General features: G+C 45.7%; 1 protein-coding gene across 1 annotated transcript; it reads left to right on the top strand.

The window, feature by feature from the left end:
- Positions 1–5,577: 5,577 nt before the first annotated feature.
- Positions 5,578–14,403, top strand: GORAB (golgin, RAB6 interacting). The gene is made up of 5 exons (XM_064720213.1): positions 5,578–5,667; positions 6,563–6,920; positions 7,975–8,076; positions 9,725–9,865; positions 12,786–14,403. The coding sequence occupies exons 1-5, from the start codon at positions 5,604–5,606 to the stop codon at positions 13,222–13,224; spliced, it is 1,104 nt and encodes a 367-aa protein (XP_064576283.1). The 5' UTR covers positions 5,578–5,603; the 3' UTR covers positions 13,225–14,403.
- The last annotated feature ends 5,810 nt before the right edge of the window (positions 14,404–20,213 follow it).

Raw genomic sequence — 20,213 nt, 5'->3', positions numbered from 1 at the left:
CCAAACCTGCATCTCACTCTCCCAGGGCTTTACTGACCTTGTCCAGAAGATGTTTATTTTTAAAAATACGTGAATGGAGATTCTGTGGTGGTCTTCAGTCAATCCTCTCTGTGTTTTGCTGCCCTGACTCCTCATCTCTAACCCAAGTCTCACTTTCTTCTTCACCTCTATCCTCCACAGACCCTGAAAACACATCACCCTCTATCTTTACATATTTAAAGACAATTATCATGTCCTCTCCCCCACACTTCTCTCCCATCCAGACTAAACAAGCACAGTTCACTCTCTGGAGAGTGTAACAACAAGAAGTTTGTTTGATGAATACTCAATTTGTTTAGCACAGCGGTTCTAATCACTCAAGTTGTGCCAAAGATAACAAACCTTCAGCAAATTTCTCTTCAAATCTTTAGTTTTATCAACTGTTTTGACAGCTAGATTATCATTTTTACACAACGGGTTAGAATGAAAGCAATTGCTTTCTAGTTTTTTCTGTATAAAGATTTGAATTATGACTTTTACATAAGGCAAGGCAATTTAATGCATTCTAGAACTGTCATGAAATATTAAACTTGGAGTTATAAAAAGTATTCTTTTAATGATTTGTAGTATCTTTTAAAAGGAATTAGCTGCAACAATATTTCTTAAACTATACAAAAATATATATCAGTAATTGCTCATTTCCACTTGTTTTATGTTCAGCTCCAGTTTGCCAGCCAAAACGGTAAGTTTATAATCTCCAGGATATTTCTGGTAGTAATGAATTTTATTTTGTTTTCCCAGCTTTTTTTATGGTGCTTTTAATTAGCCAGGGTTTAATCATGTTTAGGTTTTCTTTTACACAAATACTTTAAGATGAGGAGTTATTACACAATATGTTTGTCTGTATGGAAAATTTATCTTAAATACAGTGAAGAATGAAAGACTCAAAAAATGTCCATAGGAATTAAAAAAAAAAAAAATTATTGCATGCTGAGCTTCCTTCTAGTTCAGGTTTTAGTTTTTGAAAGCTGAACTTATGTTAAGGTAAAAGCTCAAAAGTTGAAGCATGAAAACACAGGGTGGGGGCCTGAAAAGCTGAGATGTCTTGGGAAGTTTGCCTTTTCCCTACAAAATTTGTACAGACCCACAAATCAAGAGATGTTGAAAAACTTTGGTTTATCTTGTGTAAAAACCAGGGAGTTTTATGACACCTTTTTTTTTTCACTCAGTAGCTCTTTAGATAAGTGGATTTTGGTTTTCCTCTATGAAATTCTTACAAACCAAAAGACTGCCTTGGTCCCAGAAATGACAGTGCTGACTTAATCCCACTTACCAGGCAGTTAAGGGAACAGAAACTGAGGAGAAGGAATAATGCTGTACTTTTTAATTCAATCTTCTGCTAAGAAATTCAATTGTTCATCTCAGGCTTTGAAGCCTGAGACGGCCCAGCAGACAATCAACAAAATAAATATTCATGGATCTCAAAAGTGATTTTAAAGGACAAATTAAATCCTGAGTTATTATCAAAACAAAAGACTTGCTCCTTGCTCACATAGTGCCATAGCTTATCTGGACATGGTGGTTCTTCCTAAGCCAGCCTGTGTTATTATCTGGGAAAGAATGGGGTAGTATTGACATGGATATGGTTTAATAGATTTTTTTTTTTTTTGGTGAGAAAAGGGGCTAATTATTTAGGAATTTTTGGCTCTGTTATTTTCAGGATGTTTTTTCCCTAGGTCTCTTGAATTGTATGCCAGAATCCTTGGAAGCTCATGATAGGGTCTGAAATGCAAGCAGAAAGGAAACTCTCCTTCCTTATTCAAGCTTTTCCCTGTCTCACATCAGGGCTCAGTCCTTTACTGGGAAAATGTTGCTTTGTGTGTTTCTGTGGCAGCATGCAGAGCAGTGAACTTTTAAAATGAACCTTTAAATATACATCTAACTCAGGGAGCCCTTTGACTCCTGAAGATCTGATTTAGCTCCTAAAAACCCCACAAGTTTTCAGTATGAACCAATGCAAATTGATCTCATGCCCTGGTACAAATTGCTCCTGTCCTGGGTTGAAATGTCATCTGAGGTCTGACCCTGAGCCCTGACCTGGGCAGCCCAATTTGCCAGCCCATGATGACATTTCCACGTTGATTTGGGAGCTGCACAAGAAAAGATGTTTTTGTGATCTGTTGGTGCTGGCTGCTCCTGCTCAGCAGACTCCAGGGCAATGAGGCCAAGAGAAAACGGATGCAGCAGTCGTGGAGGTCTCCAGGTCTGCTCGTGACAGAGCAGCTCTTGAAGCACAGAAAGATTCAGGACTCAAATCCAGCCCCAGATGTAAGAGGAAAAGTTTGTGGGGGTATCTAACCTGGGGAAAAGGTTTCTATTTTCTCCTCCAGGCAAAGGCTGGAGGAGAAACATTCATTGCTAAGGGGCAAATATTCAGTGCCCTGTTCTGCTCACAGGATTTTAATCAGCCAGAGAACATGGCCAGCCTCTGTTTTCTGAGCCTGCTGTTGGTAAATGCTCCATGAAATGACTTCACAATTGTTCCTGGAGCAGGCTGGCCCAATGGCTGGCAATTAAACCCTGGGCTGATGGAAACTGTTAGCAGGGATTGCTGCCTCGCCCATAGCGTCAGAGTTAACAACTCCAAACTCTTTTTACTTTTTCCATAAAACACGTGGGAGCTTTGTGCCTGGGATATCTGCAGCAATAAATTGGATATGGTGCTTTGCTTTTGTTTGTGGTGCTAAAAGTTGCAAGAAGAAAGAACAGCTGAGGTTCAGGATGAGATCTGGTGTTTGTACTTGGTGAAGCACATTCAGTCGATATCTCTGGGTTTGGTACTGCCCATTGCTGTGATTTAGACACCAGATTTAGAGTCATGATCTCATATAGGCATCTCAAAGGGAATTAGGTGCCTACACCTTGTTGTAAGCCAACATTGTTCCATTGTAAAATTCAAGCTGACACCTGGTTCTGCCATCTGGACTCCCTGGAGTTTGAGAGTGTTTCAGTCAGCGTTGGGTTATGGTTAAACTGTAATGCACTGACTTTTAGTGATTGGAGAACAGTAACATGAATATGGCAATTATAGCAGTTATGACAGGCTACAGATAATAGTTAAGGTATAGATTGGTTCTACTGTATTAAGATGCTCAGCAGAGGAAAGCATATAATGCATTGTAACCAAAAGAAAAGTCTATAATGCATTGTAACCTAAACTAAGGGTCTCCAGGCCTGCCTGCAGCTGGAGCTGACAGCTGTGGGCACAGCTCTGTCACCCTCAACCCTGTCCTGCTGCAACCTCTTGGATGTAATAAACTGCATTTTGGAGAGCCCCTGGAGTCCAGCATCCCTCATTCAGACTCTTACAATCAGCTCATTGTGATTTCAGCTCTCAGCTTGCTAGGTGCTGCAGGGAGAGAGAGGAGAAGGCTGTGTGAGGTTCCACAGTGATGTCTTCATTGGGAACCTTCCTGTGAAGGTTCCCAAGGGCAGCTCTTCCACCAGAACCAGGCTAAAACAGCCCTTTATATAGGTTACAGGGGTTTTGGAAATTGTCCAATAGCCAGGGTTAAAGAAAAGTGACTTACAGTCTGACAGAGAGATAAGCAGAGGTCTGAAGGTGGAAGAGAGGGGCTTCTAAGGCCCAGCCACCATGACTTGGCATTTCCTATCTTAGGAAAGATAGGAAGTCTTGACCACCAGGGAAGTCTTGCAGGCTCTGGGCACGACACCCCAAGGCACTCAAATCCCATCAGAAACATTTACAGGCAGCTCAGGGAGCATTCCCTCCAAGCAGTGTTTATGGGACACGTTAGTCACGGGAGCTGCTGGAAGCGCAGAGTCCTGCACGGCCCTGGATCTGCTCAGGGAGGCAGCAGGGCTTGGGAGCTTGACTAATCCCTCCCAGACTGGAGCTGAAAACATCCCTGTTCATGCCCATATGGGTTGTTTAAGGCTCCAGGCTCCTGGGATGCTGCAGCTAAGCCAGGGGCTCATGCCCTTGTGCTGTGTCCCAGTGGGAGGTGAACTCATCCATAGCCACAGGAGTTTGGGAGAGGCAGGAAAATTCTTCTTTTCATGGATGCTGAGGGGTAATGCTGGAAGTTGTGGGGTCTTTTCAGTTCATACCTAAGGGTGAAAGTGAGTGTGTGCATTCTTGTGCACAATGGTCAAAGCAGATTGTGAGGAAAATCAATCCACAAACACCAGAGGTTTATGTCCTAAAGGAGACAGAGGAGTCCTTTTTGACTTTATTTTATTATGGGCCATTCCCCTGGGTCTCAAATTTTTGGAGGACGCAGCCTCCTTTTTATCCCAATTTCCCAGCTGCATTTCCCTTCTCTCTTTCCCCATTTCAGAGAGAGGTTCAGACTTCCCAAAACACCTGATAGCAAAGATTCCCCTCTAATGTACAACCTTCCCTTTTCATTTTTAATTCTTATGGAATTTAGGGGGTTTTCCCCATTGGCTGAGGTACTTGAGAGGTTCTAACTTCCCAAAACACCTGATACCAAAGATTTCCCTCCAATGTACAACCCTCCCTTTTAATTTTTAATTCTTACAGAATTTAGGGGTTTCCCCATTGTTTCTTTCATCTTTCAATGTCTAATTTCATTTATCAGCAACCCTAAAGTTTATTTGTAAAAGCAAATATCTTTTTCCACTCATCAATCAGTGGAATCCTTCCCATTGTTTCTTTTATTTCCCAGCAGACCCACAGCTTGTTTGTAAAGACAAATCCGCTATTCCTCTCAAAATCTTAAAAAACACCAATATGGGCAAAATTGTATTTTTCCCTGATGGCCTCCCAGTGCTTATAGAAAATGAGGGAGAGTGATTTTTTAAATGGGCAGATTGTGATGGCACAAGAGGGAATGGTTTTAAACTAAAAGAAGAGAGATTGAGTTTAGATATTACAAAGTTCTTCCCTGTGAGGGGGTGAAGCACTGGCACAGGCTGCCCAGAGAAGCTGTGGTTGCCCCATCCCTGGAAATGTTCAAGATCAGCTTGGACAGGGCTTGGAGCAGCCTGGTCTAGTGGAAGATGTCCCTGCCCATCACAGGGGTTTGCAACTGCTTGAACTTTAAATCCCTTTAATCCCTTCCAGCCCAAAGCATCCAGGGCTTCCCTGATTTCCTCACACTGTGATTTCCTCAGTGTTGTCACTGTAACTTAGTAGACACGCTGGAGCAGGATCTCACCTGCTTACAACTTAATTACGAATCATAAATTGCATGGGGGTAGGCGTGTTGTTCCTTAAAGTTTGTTTGCTTTTTCAGGGAGAGACTGCCCCTCTCCATTAGCCGGGACCCACTGAGCCCTGCTCCCTCACAGACTGGACTGGATAAGCTCAGAAATCTTTTCCAAGCTAATAGACTCTGTGATTCTTTAGGGCACTGAGTTCTCAGGAGCCGCGGACGTGCCCGCTATGGCAGCTTTTCTCTCTCTCTCTTTCTCTCTCTCCCCTCAGGCCGCCATCTTGCCCGCCCCGCCCCGCCGCCGCGGCGCCGCGAGGCCCCCTCAGGCCGGGCTGTCCGCGGCGTTTGCCTGCGGCGGCGTTGCGGCGGTGCCGGGGCAGCCGCGGGGCCTGAGGAGGAGGAGGAGGAGGAGGAGGGAGCGCCATGGCCGAGGCCTGGGCCGGCTTCTCGCAGGAGGAGCTGCGGCGGCTGCGGGGGCAGCGCCCAGGTACGGACCGCGGCGGGAGCGCCCGGGGACTGGGGGACAGCGGGGCGCGGAGGAGGAGCCCGGGTGTCGGCAGCGCGTTAGCCCCCGCAGCTGCACCTGCCTCCCATCGCCCCTCAGCGCCCCATCTCCGCAGCCCCTCCAGCCGCATCTCTGTGCTCCCCTCAGCCCCTCCATCCACACCTCCATCCCTTCCCTCAGCCCCTCCATCCACACCTTACTATGGTTTTTGCTTGCCCAAAACAGCTCTGGCAGAGCCCGTCTTTGATACTGTGAAAAAAATGCGTATTTTGTGATTGGCTTTTCGCAAATATTCAAATGGATATTATATGTGTTGTGTTAGAAAGTGATGCTGTATTAATTCTCTTAAAGCAGTGTGGTAAATATAGTTTTAGGTTATAGCAAAATGTTAAAATAGAAACGATGCTATGTAGGATACTTTTTGAAAGAAAGGACTCGCACTGAGATAGCAGCCACAGGACACCTGAATCTTTCAGAGAAAGTGAATTTATTGCTCCATTATCAGGAGAAATGAACTTCTTCCCATCTCACTCGGGCAGGATGACACCATTAGGATTCAGAGGAAGAAGCTGACACTGCCCAGACAGAATCCTGTGTTTGAATGGAATTTATGCATCATGGATGAGGTGTATGAATATGCAACAGGCTGTTGCTTTTAAGGGTTAATCCTCTGTTTATGTGGGTCCTTTTTCGGGCTTATTTTGCCCAGAAAGAGGTACCCAGACTGTAACTCTTTGTTTTTATTGTCTCACGTCGTCCTAATCCAAATTATTATTACTCTAATTATATTACTATTTTTACAACCATTTTATAACTATTAAACTTTTAATATTTTAGCGTTTTCCAGCATACTGACATTTGTTTTTAACCCTGACAGATCTGTACGAGCCCTCACCCCACCGCCAGCAGCAGCAGCAGCCGCCGCCTCGCCCCCAGGCCGTGCCCAAGACTCGGCAGCAATTGCAGCGGGAAAAAGCGCTGCAGCAGCAGAGCCAGAGGCTGGGGCTGCAGGGAGGAGCAGCCTCTGTCACCCCGGAGCAGCTGCTCTCTGCTCCACAAGGCAGGGCCGGTGAGCCCCAGCAGCCCGGGCCGGCTCCTGGGTGCGAGAGGCAGAGGGACAGCCGGGAGCAGCCGGAGGGAGGGACAGCGGCAGAGTCGTGTAATGGCAGGGACAGCAGCGGCCAGCCCTGCCCTGCACAGCCCGGCAGCCACGTGGAGAGAAAGAAAGTGGAATTGTTAGTAAGTCGGTGAAATCATGGGGTGGGGTTTGTTGCTGTCTGTTGATTCGTTCTTTGGTTGGGAGTCCACTTTTGTGTGTCTGACAGGAAGCTCTGCGAGATCAAATAATTCCATTTTCTAATCTGGAGAAGCACCAGTGGCTTCTCTGAAATGCTAAACTCAGAAGGATGCAGGAGGTTGTGTTTTGCAGAGATGGGCCTGGAGAGGCTGCTGGTTGTGCTGCTGAGATCATCACCTGCCTGCACTCCCTGCACCAGGGCAGCAGCACTTTGGGAGCTCAGATTGCTCCTCACCAGCAGGACTGGCTGCTCCTCTCATTTTTGTGGTGGGAAAAACACAGGCACTGCTTTTGGGCATTTTTAAGTTCAATCTCCTTGAGTGAGGGCATGAAGAACGTGGTGAGGTGGAAAGCAGCAAACAGTTCTTTGTCTCTCCTAAATCCTGCCACAGGTTGTGCCCCCTCACTGACACCTGGCCTTCCATCTCTGGCATGGTTTTATTCCTGAGGAGATGTAGCCTAGAAAATGGAAACTGTATCAGTCTTTCACTGCTGGCAAAACCAAATTCTTGTTCTTCTCTGCTGCTTGTTTTCATTATAACTCCTACCAGCTTTTCATTTGTGTCCATTTAATTATTTGGGAGCTGTACTGTAAAGCAGACCTGGGAAAGAATCTGTTTTATGGGAAAAAACATTTCCAAAAAAGAGGCTGTGTTGGCAGACCGAACAGATGGTGACAGCACCCAGTAAGAAACTTGAAACTGCTTCTACCTGATAGGGAAGCACATCCTTTACATGAAAAATTCTGGAAAAGTGCTCCATGCAACTTATTTGGTTATGCAGATTTGATCTGGAAATGTTTTATTGGTGTGGTGATTCTTCTTTCCTCAGAACCAAAACCTCTTTATTGTTCCTTTGACTTTTTAAAGAGCTTGCTCTAGAATATACGACAGTGAATATTTGTGTTGCAGTGTGGGCAGCAGGGAGAGAAATGAACTTTCTGGGAGAGAAATGAACTTTCTGTTGATTTTGATGTTCTTGTCCATGAGCAGGCAGGAGAAATCCCGGTGGGAGATCCTCCAGCAGGAGCAGAGGCTGATAGAAGAGAAGAACAAACGCAAGAAGGCACTGCTGGCCAGAGCCATTGCGGAGAGGTGGGGCTGGGCTGACTCTGCATCTGCAACCAGTTTCATATTTGAATTGAATTTCACTTTTTCCTCTCCTCTGTGCTGTGTGAGCAGCTGTGATGGACGTTTCCCTTGGAAGTTGTCACTAAGCTTTTCACACTTGCCAGGCTGCAGCTCTGTGTGCAAATGATTACACAACTGGAGGAGTAGCTGAAGTCCTTAAATTTGTTAGTGAGGTCATGTTTGGAAGGTTGGGGTGTTCAGGTGCTTGTCCATGCTCTGGTCCTGATCTGTTTTTGCTGAATATAAGGGAAGTTTATTTGACTTGTAACCTGTGAGAAGAAACTGTTTCTGTTTGGACTTCTGGCTCATTAGTGTGTGAAAATGTTAAAAAAAGAGATGACCAGCTTTAAGAAGTGTTTTACCACTGGGTGACTAGAAATTATAAAATTGCACATATTCTCACAGTGGTTAGCTCCTGCTCTTCAGGGACCAGGCTTCATGGCACTGAGGTAGTTTAAGAGTCCAAGGAAGGCAAAGTTTGTAGGGAAGGATGTTGGAACAGCTGATAACACTGGATCAGGGACAGTGATGTGAAGTTTTCAGGCTTGCAGTGCTGCCCCAGGCATGTGTTATGTTCTGCCCATCAGAGCCCTTGTGTAGCACAGGGGAACAAAGGAAAATTTCATTTTCCTTTGCCAGGCAGAGATAAAACACAAACACCTTTATTCTGAGTCACTGCAGGGCATCAAACATGGATGTGGCCACCAGGTTTGGTTCTGCAAACAAAGCAGGAGTTACCTGTGTCACTCAGAGGCATTCCTCAGGCTCCCAGCAATACCACAGGCTGGCTGTTTCCCTCCACCTGCATCAGCTGGGCAAATGAGAGATGCTGGCCCTGCCTGCACACCCAGCCTTGCTTTCAGGGACCTGCCCTGGGTGTAAGCAGTGTTTGAGAAGCCCCATTTTGCTGCTGGTGATGAATGATGGCAAAGTGAGGTGGTGTAAAAGCTTGTGGAAAGTCACTTGGCTGGCTTGGGAGTGAAATCCATCAAAGCTTGTTGCCCTTAGTAACATTTCATTTTCAGGACTTAGGAATGAATGGCCTAGTTGGAGAAGGTTACAGAAGGTTTGATTGAAATCCTTTGTGTTTAATGTAAAACTTTCCATTCACTTCATTGGGGTTTGGCTGGGCCTTTTGGGAATAATTTTACAAAATGGAAATCAAGCTTAGGTTAGGTGACTTTTTGGCCCCTGCTAACTGGGCTCCTTTGAAAGGGGATATTTGCAGGACTAAAAACCCTTCCCCCTCTCACTTCCCCCCAAGCCATTTCCTGTTTCCTTACACTGAGAACTACTTAGATACAGCAGCTTCTTGTGTGTTTCCACAGTGAAGAAACACAATCCATTTTAGGCACTTTGATTATAGTCATTACATAATTTTGCCCTGGTCCTTTAATAGCAGGCATTTTAGATCCCTGTGGATGCTAAAAAAGATCAAAAGCCCTACACCATAAAGGAGAAACCTTCTCAATAGGTCCTACAGAGGTCACTTGCTCTGCAAGTGAAATGGGGCCCGGTATGTCAAGAAGAGAGGCTTGAAAAGGAAATTTTAAATAAAAATAAAACAACAACCACCAAAAAAAAAAAAAAAAAAAAAATCTTCTTTTTGCAGATCCAAAAGAACCCAGGCTGAAACAGTGAAGCTGAAGAGGATTCAGAAGGAGCTGCAGGCTCTGGATGAGATGGTGTCTGCTGACATCGGCATCCTGAGGAACCGCATCGACCAGGCCAGCCTGGAGTACTCCCATGCACGGTGAGTGGCAGGGAGGGCACAGGGAGCAGCCCTGCCTGAGGGAGGGCAAAATGCTGCTGCCTCCACTGGGCACTGATGAAGTCCTGGCACTCTGATAACCTGTAGCTGGAACAGTCACAGTCTGGGGGTTTTTTATTCTAGAAGTAAAAGTATGCTTTTTAATTCCTAATTTTTCCCTTGGAATCTGGGAACTGAAGCAGGTTTTCTGACTGGAGACTGCTGTCACAAGACACAGGTCCTGCTTTATTGTTTCAAGGTTGTTTGCTTTGTCTCAGGGGCAAAGAGGTTTTTCTTGGAAAGTCCTGAAATGAAAATCCTGTCCAGGGAAATTTGCTTGTTCATGACAGCTCTGGTCCTGCTGGAATCAATGGGACCAGTTAAGCTTAAAACATATAATCCTGCTGAAGCATTTTTGCAGCTAGGACCAAAAATTGAAGGAAGAGGGAAGCTTTTAACCCTTCACAATGTGCCTTTAATCACTGTGGGTGTGATGAGTTCCTTAAAGGCAAGAAATGAATGGGAGCACCCCGTGAGCTGTGGGTAAACCACAACATCAGTAGATAAACAGCAGCATGTTTGTGCAGCCAGTTCATAAAGCAGAAACGTTCACCCGTGGTTTTGGGTTCACCATTCCATGTGCTAAATGCTCATTTCTCCTTCTGACTTCTGCCATACCATCCTGACCACAGGCCAATAAAGCTGGTAATTAGTCTTGAAAAAAATAGCAGTGGTAGCTAAAATAATTAAGATGTCTTTGGTGTAATTATAATCTGAAATGTCTGAGATTAACTGTAGTTAGCGTAGCTGATTGCATGTGAACCAGAATTTCATGTCCTCAAGAGGAAAAACATTTCAATGGATTTTAGGTTTCATCTGGTTTCCAAAAACATTAAATGCTCCTGAAATCTTCTTACCCAAGTTTTGTAATAATATCTCTATTTGAAATGCTTACTGGCTAAAGAGCACAAGCAGCCCTTGACATTAGGGAAGCAGTTTTTAATGACAATAGCAAAAGGAGATGCTAGTAGGACAAGTAGGTAAACTTCACCAAAATCTTAATGACTTTCATTAATTTAGTAGGTGTTTTCTTGAGGGAGGGATTTGACAATGTGAGGTAGATACTTCCAGTGTTGTAGTTCTTATGAGCCAATTTACTTTTAAGTGGAGTCTTTTAAAGCAATTTCTTATTATTTGCCTTTTGTTCTAAGGATAAAACACAAAGCATTTCAGTGCATTAAAAAGTGTAATATTAAATAGTCCTGAGCACATACCTAGTTAGCAGCATTTGACAATTGCTGTGGAATAGAATTTTTGTGAATACAATGTAACTAATAGGTGGGAATTCAGCCCAAAGGTTTATCTGTGCAGATATTTCCAGCATAGCATTGGTTTTGCCACTTTAGTATCTGACCCAGAGAAATCTTGACTTTCTTGAGGGGGAAACATAAGTGGGCATCTTCTGTCCACTGCAGACATTGCCTTTACAGCTGGGTAAAAGTTATTATATAAAAGAAGATACTTGGGAAAGTTTTTCTGTATCTTATTTATTTCTGTGTCACTAAGTGAAGGACCTCTCCCATCTTTCTGCTGCTTTGTTTAAGCAGATACTGGAATGTGATCTTACAAAAGAGCTGGATTCTTTATTCAACCACCTTACTAATACTAGTTTTGTGAGTGTTCTGTGAGGCTGCAAAAGCCTTTGTGTTCCCTTCCCTGATGAGCAAAATTGCATCTATCTTTTAATTAGAATTAATACACAGGTTCACTGATGTAGTGAAAGATGCATCATTAATGTGGACACCAGCCATTAAAGTGCTAGAAATTCTCTTTTAACTCAATAAATACTTCAAATCTTTTTGCTGAATTTGTCATGACAGGGAGTGCAGATTGGCAGGAGGTGAGTGTCAGGACAGATGCTCCCAGTAAAATTCTACATCTGTGTTGATGTCATGTGCTGTGTCAGTCTGTGCTGCCCCTGATTTTCTGAACGTGGCTATGGGTGGCCAGAAAAGCTCATGATCCAGATGTCAACGTGCTCCATGGAGCATCTGTATCTGTAGGGGTGGTTGGGTTAGAAAAACACCCAACTGCTCTGGGGTGTTTCAGTTCATTGGAAGTGTGAAAACACTGCCCTTTCTGGTGGGTTCTTTCTGCTGCCACTGATGCATCTCTTCAAACAGCAGTAAAAATGGGTGAATCTGAGCAAGTTAACTCTGGGAACACACAACAGAGCCCCCAGTGCCCAGAGAAGTTTTGATCAACTCATTCTTATTTTCTTCCCTCTTGCAAATGTGGCAGCATGTCACAAACAGCTGGCACAATGCATTGAAGAGCACGTTGTATTCCAGGGCTTCTCAAAGTGCCTGTGTCAGTGTGAGGTGCAGTGAGAATGAACCCTCCAGAAATGCTGCTGTGTGTCAGTGTGTGAGGTGCAGTGAGAATGAACCCTCCAGAAATGCTGCTCTGTCAGAGTGTGAGGTGCAGTGAGAGTGAACCCTCCAGAAATGCTGCTGTGTGTCAGAGTGAGGTGCAGTGAGAATGAACCCCCCAGAAATGCTGCAGCTGTGTCAGAATGTGAGGTGCAGTGAGAATGAACCCTCCAGAAATGCTGCTGTGTGTGTCAGTGTGAGGTGCAGTGAGAATGAACCCTCCAGAAATGCTGCTCTGTCAGTGTGAGGTGCAGTGAGAATGAACCCTCCAGAAATGCTGCTGTGTGTCAGAGTGTGAGGTGCAGTGAGAATGAACCCTCCAGAAATGCTGCTGTGTCAGTGTGAGGTGCAGTGAGAATGAACCCTCCAGAAATGCTGCAGCTGTGTCAGAGTGTGAGGTGCAGTGAGAATGAACCCTCCAGAAATGCTGCTGTGTGTCAGTGTGAGGTGCAGTGAGAATGAACCCTCCAGAAATGCTGCTGCTTTTGCAGGAAGCGCTATGACAAGGCCGAGTCCGAGTACGTGGCGGCCAAGCTGGAGCTGCAGCACAAGACAGAGCTGAAGGAGCACCTGACAGAGCACCTGTGCACCATCATCCAGCAGAACGAGCTGCGCAAGGCCAGGAAGCTGCAGGAGTTGATGCAGCAGCTGGACGTGCAGGCAGATGAGGAGAAGCTGGAGCTGGAGATCGAGGTGGAGCAGATGCTGCAGCAGCAGGAGGCAGAAGCAGGGAGACAATCCAGCCCTGCTGGGACAGCCCAGGAGAAGCCTGCTGCCAGTGGTGTGGGGCAGGAGAGCCAGCAGGCTGACCATGCTGCTGCTTCTCCTGCAGTTTCTGAACAATCTCAAAAGCCCAGGACCAAATCCTTCTCCAACGTGGACAGCCAAACTCAGGCAGTAAATGTGACTTCAGCTTGTTCTGCCACATGACTGCTGGGTGCAGATAAGCCAGTGGTTGTGGATGAGGTACTCTGCAGGCTTGTGGCTGTGTGTTGTATCTGGGCTTCAGCAATGCACTTCATTTCTCTTTTTATTGTTTCTAAATTTTAAAGGCTCTTTTCTTGCCACAAGACCCATTTGGGGTTCATCATCTATCATCATTCTGGTGTATGTTCATGTTCTGCTGCCCAGCTCTTCATTGTACCTTCCTGAATCAGGACACTTGGAAGTGAACAGCAGGGTTTGTCTAAAGGTTTTCAGCTTTTTGATACTCCGGGATGCCTGTTCTGAGCAAGAGAAAGATACCTGGGTTTCCTTCAGAACACATTCTCACAACTGCAATAGGATGTTTGTCTTCCTCTGTATCCATAGGGATTAGTTTCCAATGGTTTCTCCTGCTGTCAAACCCAAGTGCTTACATTAATTGCCTTCCTAGGGGTTGCTCTTTCCTGATTTAAGGGAAATTTGTATATTGAGGCAGTTGTAATACCTCATATTTATCACTTCCTTTCAGACAGTGCTGAATCATGAAGCTGTACATTGATAACACTATTAGCTATGAAATCACAGCTGCTAGGGCTTCACAAAAAGGATGGGTTACAGTTTGAGACATTGCAGAATGTAGAAGTAGAAACACACAAAAGAGAGTGTGTTACATTTAAAGCTGTTCCATTGCAGAGATTTTTCTCTGTTGTAGTTGCCTCAAAGTGCCAATAATTTGCCAATAATTCATTTTGTAATGAATAATCCCCACAGTATATTGGAAATAAACCTATTTTTGTAGAACATTTAATGCATTTTCCTGCCTGAAGAGCAGGTTAGTACCCCAAAGAAGCTCAGCTGATTTGCTCTATTGCTCTTGAAAGGCTTTAAAAAGCTATTCCAGGTGGAGAAATCCTCAGGAATTAAAAGAGAACATAGGAAAATCTCCCACAGACTGATTGCAGCTGCAAGCCCTGCACTCACAGTTAACCTCTGGATACCAGGGAAGTGTGGGAATGGTTCCTGGAATACCTGAATGTGCTGGGTGTGAGTTTATGAATGAGTTGCTGAACGACACCACCGAGTCTATAAATGGGACAGTGATTGTCTCTATGGCTTCAACAGTGGAAAAACATGTCACTACATTTCAGTTTTATCCTATTAATAAATCAGTGCATCTTGTGTGCAGTGTGTTTACTTTCAGTTGTGATATCTGAGCCTAACACAGGGATCCAAGCCTGATTTTCCACAGGAGATGATAAATGGCAGCATCAGATACGTCCTTTGGCAACTTTCCGCTGGACGAAAATAAAACCTCAAAAAAGGCTGTTCCAAAATATGGAAATGCATGAAGTAAAGACATGGCAGGATACAGCTTGGCAGGAATCTTTTCAACTAACTGGCTCAGGGCAACGGTGGAAAATCTCTCCTGGTGCCTTCCATACACCGGAGAAAGTGGGATAAATACGTCTCCTACAGCAGCCACTCATAATTTGGGCTAATTGGAGTTAGAATTTTACTCCAAAGTAGTATTAGAAATACATATGAAGCATTGCTCTGTTGCTGGTGCGCTGCATTCCCTGTGATTCTGGTGGAAAACCTGACCTAAAAGCAGAGATTTGATGTTATTGTGAAAAAATTTAAAATTACTTCCTTTGCTGTGTCTGCTGTTGCAGGACACCTTGTAGCGACCTGCTGCTGGTTTTCAGCATGGGATACCAGTAAGGGCAGCAATAATTGAATTGTACCATTCCTGTTTCCATCCTCTGCAGCTGTCCCCAGTTGTTCCTCAAGAGATGCAAAGGCCTGGAGGATAGGTCTGTTCCTCATTACAGTTGTGTTCAGCTCATCAGGGACACACAGAAGAGCTTCTGTGTGACAGAAGAGTTGAATTGCAAATGGTATTTACAGAAATCACAGAGACACCATTTTGCATATAATTTATGGTTCTCTGGTAGGCTAAATTGTGGTTAGAATATTTCCACACCTTGTTGTCACAGGTAAGATTATTGTTCAAACTCTGAAAATGGTGTTCCAAAAAAGTCCAAAGATTGTTTGACAACTGCTTAAGGTTATGAGTTTCCTAAAAGGGGATAAGTTTATATGCAGCAAAACTCTTTAAAGGCTGAAACATTCTTGTGTACCATCCTCATAGTGCTGGTGCTGTATCTGCCTGAGAGGGAAGATGCTGTTAAATTCAGCAATTTCTGCTTTTTTACAAGTCTCCTGTTGGAGTTGTGGCCAGTTCTCTTTGTCTTTAACTTCTGAGCCTGCAAAGTGAAGTGGACTGGCTGGAAGCCACGTGGAACGGCCACATGGAGTAACAATAGCTGCTCTTGCTGGGCAGGGAGCTGAAGAGTTAATTTGTTTGATCTCAGCTGTGAAGCCTTTCTCTGACGTGTGATATAAACCACTCCCATGGTGTCAGTTCCACTTTGGAAGTTCACAAATGTTTTGATGGGTGCCAGTGTGCCGGTTTAAAATTCCCCCTGTGCCGGAGCCAAGGAGTCCAGTCCTAATTGTAACAACATGTGTGCTGGTCAGAAATGCCAGGAGATGATTTTGGGTTGGTTTTTTTCTTGTTTCTCCTTGAAGGAAAAAAGAACTGTTGGAATTGAGGCTCTTCAAGCAAATCCATGTCTACCTTAGTGGCAGCTGATGCCACAATGTTTGTCCTGCTGCCCCAGGTGTGCACTGAGGGCAGGTGTGCTGTCAACTTTTGTGTTTCTTTAGAAGAGTGGAAAGCTCAGCACAGCTCAGGAATGAGTGGGCAGATTTTTAGTGAGCACCTCTGGCACAGGTAAAGTCTGAGTGTGAAGTGGGCTGGGGTTGGACACCCATGGCAGGGAAAATGGAGATGTGTGATGTCTGAGTAACACTGCAGGGCTTGGCAACGTGGCCATTCCTGTGTTGGATCACCACATTGCCATTATGGGAAGGACTGGGAAACACCAATGCTCACCACTGAGAAAGTTACAAAGCACAGTATAATTATCCATGTTGCATTTTGGCCAGGATGTCAGGATTAGCACTCCCTCCTCTGTCAAGAAATGTTTAAATGAGCACAGATGGTCATGACTCAGCCTGGGCTTCCCATGGATGTGTAGAGCATGGTGTAAAACACTTGGACAAGCCCCAATCTGATTGTGTGTCCAGCCAGATGAAGCTGGGCTCCCCAGAGCTTTGAGCATAGGGGAGCTTTGTGGGGAGAGACTCAGGTTCTCCATCAGCCATTTTTCTTCCTAATAAGACTCACTGTGATGCAGTGGAGTCTTCCTTTGGGCCTGGATCCCATCTGACCTGAATGAGGAAAAACTAGTAAGAAATGTAGGGACTGGCCTAGTGGTTGGGGGTACTGTGTTACCTGATCAGCTGCATTAGGAACATGCTAGAGGGGGATGCTCATGGCAGCTTAACCTCTGGGGAAGTTCTGGAGCCCAAGAAAGGGGCAGAGCACTGTTGATTTTCTTCCCTTCCCTTCCCTTCCCTTCCCTTCCCTTCCCTTCCCTTCCCTTCCCTTCCCTTCCCTTCCCTTCCCTTCCCTTCCCTTCCCTTCCCTTCCCTTCCCTTCCCTTCCCTTCCCTTCCCTTCCCTTCCCTTCCCTTCCCTTCCCTTCCCTTCCCTTCCCTTCCCTTCCCTTCCCTTCCCTTCCCTTCCCTTCCCTTCCCTTCCCTTCCCTTCCCTTCCCTGTCTAGTCTGTATTTTCTGCTTAGGACAGTAGGACCTCAACATTTACTGTTCCTAACTCCCTTCTGTCAAGGTTCAAGTTGGGATTAAACACACAAACCTGAGGAACTTCACCAGCTGCACCTTGTGTGGGATCTTGGAGCATCTGCATGTCCTGGACTGGGGCTGGTACCTGAGTGTGGTTCTGTGTCAGAGTGTCTTGGGTACCTGTGCTCCTCTCCTGCACATGCCTGTGCACCCATAGCTGTGTATAAGGCTTCATGCAGTTGCTGAGAGAGCTCTAAAATTTTTTTTCAGGCCTGATCCATCCCAGAAATGCTATGTCCAGCATTTGTGTGGTGTTATATCACAATCCCTTTCCTAATTCCATGGATATCAGCAGGTGTGGCATGTAATGGACAAAGGGTTTTGCCAGTGGCAGTGCAAACAGGGTGCAGGGACATGGGCTGGTATTATAGAAACCACATGCTTGTTAAGTGCCCTATTCAGGCTGGTCTGCATGGTCCCATTAAAGCCAGTGCTGGCTGCTTTGATGGGGCACAAGACTGGTTTCCTTCATGGTTTCCTTCATGGTTTCCCTGATTTATGTCCCAGCAGAGAACTTGGACTTCAGTGGGGAAAGACCAAGTAACAAGAGAAGCGAGCCAAGCCTCACCCCCTCGGCATGATAGGACATCAGATCCTTCAAATCCCTGCCTTTGGCAGTCTGGTAGTTACAGGGTTTAAATCATGCCTCTTAAGGCTCAGGTAGAGACAAAAAAGCCTGGGCCTTTCTGAATTAGAGCCTGGATTGTGTAGTTAGGGTCATTTTCTCAATTAGCTAAACATAAATCAGTCTAACGAGGCACTTGGGAGCACTGGGCAGGTTTAGTACCTTGTCTCTCCTGCCTCTGCCCTTACCACTCCCACCTGCTTGTTTGGCTGATCAGGCAGTGATTTTATTTTTCCATGCTGCCAGTGCTGAGCAGTGGGTTTTGATGTCTGAGCTGGTTTTCACACCTGGCACATGAGTGCAGGAGGGGAGAACTGGGAGAAATTGCAAGAAAGTAAAACACCTCTTATGAGTGGCAGGGATTCAACAGTCCCAGCACTCCAAGCCACACCATCCTTCAGGGGCTGGGAATGGTGTCCTATTGAATAGGCAGTGCTGGGTGGTGACAGGAGGGCAGGGATGTGATATCTGGGACTGGAAAGCACACATGACTCCTTTCCCAGGAGCCTTTTCCTTGGCTCTGCCCTGTGCTGTTTTCTGGAGACTGATGGGAATTTGGGATGGGATGGGTTGCTCTGTACCCAGCTGAGCCCAGTGCTTTGGTGGAGCCTTGGGATCCATCTCTGCAGGCAACAAGAGAAAAGCTTGGAGGTTCCTCACAGCAAAGAATGAAACCCATTGCAGGATCTGTGATGCCATTGAAGTGGATAAAAACCATCCCAAAGGAAAGCTGCAGGGTTGGGGATATCCCTTCAGTCTCTTACATTGCTCAGAACTGGGGAGGATGTGGCAGAATGAAGGAACAGTCACTTCACCCAGACCATGCATAGGCCCTCCCTCAGTCAGCTTGCAAGGGCTGGAGCCAAGTAAGACAAAAACACCCCCAAAAAAATGCCTTGTGGGTAATAAAAGTGAAACATGAGTCACAAATAAATCCCTGAGTGATGGGCCTTTTTAACTTTGCCAGACAAGGTTTCTTTACTCCAGCAGTTGGTAAGGGCTGGTGATATATCTGAGCATGATTAATTGATGTGATCCTCTCATGTCCATGTTACCAGGGCTGAATCCCACCCTTCAAATGTCTGCCTGACGTTTTTCTCTGCAGTAATTGGTCTTTGTTCTGTTTTGCTGGTGTTTCCTGGTTATGCAGGGCCAAATTGAGCCCCGAATCTCAGCCTGGGAAAGCATTGCTCTGAACTTGCTGTGCCTTGGGAGCCCTCAAATACTGTGCTGGGTTTGTAATGGATCAGCTGCAGACAAAGAGATGCAGCAGGAGCAGCTCTAAATGCACAATTTCTGACCTTGTGTTGCTCCTGCATTAGTCCCTAAGCGTCCTGAAGGAGACCCCACTGAGTTATTTCACCTCCACAGCTTCCTCCTTCATGGAGCCAGTAAAGGAGGAGTAGAGCAAAGCACAGAGGCACTCCATGAACTATGGAGTGGTTCTCCTAGTGGTGCCTGGCTGGTGATGGATACTGAGTGAGGCTGTGGCTGCTCTGCACTCCTAAATCCAGCAACAACACAAACAGGAGCCCTTCAGCTGCCTGCCATGCAGCTACAGGGCAGCTGACCTCCTTGGCTGCTTTCTCCATGTGGACACTGTGTCCTTAGGAGCAGTGCAGGGATGGAGAGCTCTGGGAGTCATTCCTAGGCAACAGGTACCAGCAACTCCCTGCTGTTGTGGCTCCTTCACAGGTAGGAGCTGGTATCCTGCAAGATGATGTCTCAGCAAGCTGTGTTACTTTGCTCCCTTCCTTTTTCCCTGTGGGAGGGAAGCCCTTTGTACTTCACTGCCCCAGGAGGTCATGAGCCATCAGCCCATCAGGGATCCCTCTCTAGAGGTGTTTGTGGGCTGCATTGAAGAGTCCCAAAGTGGCTGTCCCCTGGGTTGTTAGCTTGAGTAACAAAGCCCTGGCAGAGCCGTGCTGTGAGCCCCTGCCAACATCTCTGCCTTGGGAACATGAGCTGGGTACAGCTCTGCCTTTGCAGGCTTAACTCACTTTCCCCATTCCAGTGTAGACAGACACTGTCCCTGTCCCAAGGAGGGGTTAATCCAATTCAGACATCATTTTCTTCAAAGTTTCCCAGTTTGCATCTGGAGTAGGTTTCTGAGCATCACCCCAAACCCGCATCACGTCCTAAATAGTTCTGTAGCTGTTTGGGTGATGACTCTGGTTGCTGAGGGTGCATTTTTGATTGTCTGTGGTGCTGATGGTCTCCTAGAGGTTGTGTCTCTGGCTTGGCTGTCGTGTGAGCTGCAGCTGCTCCCACATTTTGGTGGTTTGCTCCATGGAGAAGATGATTCTCTTTGGCGTGAGGATGTGCTCATGAAGAACCAGGTCCATTCCAGGGTTTTGCTAACGTGCTTCTCTGAGCCTCCAAGAAGAACATCCTGCAGCTGTTTTAAAAAGTCATGCCTCGTTCTCTGCAGGATTTTCTTCTTGCTTCCAGATCTCTTTTCCCCCCATCTGCTAAAATGCCAGTTGTTTTCTTTTCTTCATTCCTCAAATCAAAATATTTAGCAGTGGACTTTTCTCCATGACATCCCACTGCATCCCTTAACTACTGTGGAGTGTTCATCAGTCTCACTGACATGAAC

The sequence above is a fragment of the Zonotrichia leucophrys genome, chromosome 8 (assembly GCF_028769735.1).
Source record: "Zonotrichia leucophrys gambelii isolate GWCS_2022_RI chromosome 8, RI_Zleu_2.0, whole genome shotgun sequence".
In the NCBI taxonomy this organism is placed as follows: Eukaryota; Metazoa; Chordata; class Aves; order Passeriformes; family Passerellidae; genus Zonotrichia; species Zonotrichia leucophrys.
The sequence above is the reverse complement of the archived record's forward strand: the minus strand, read 5'-3'. Positions and strand labels throughout refer to the sequence as shown.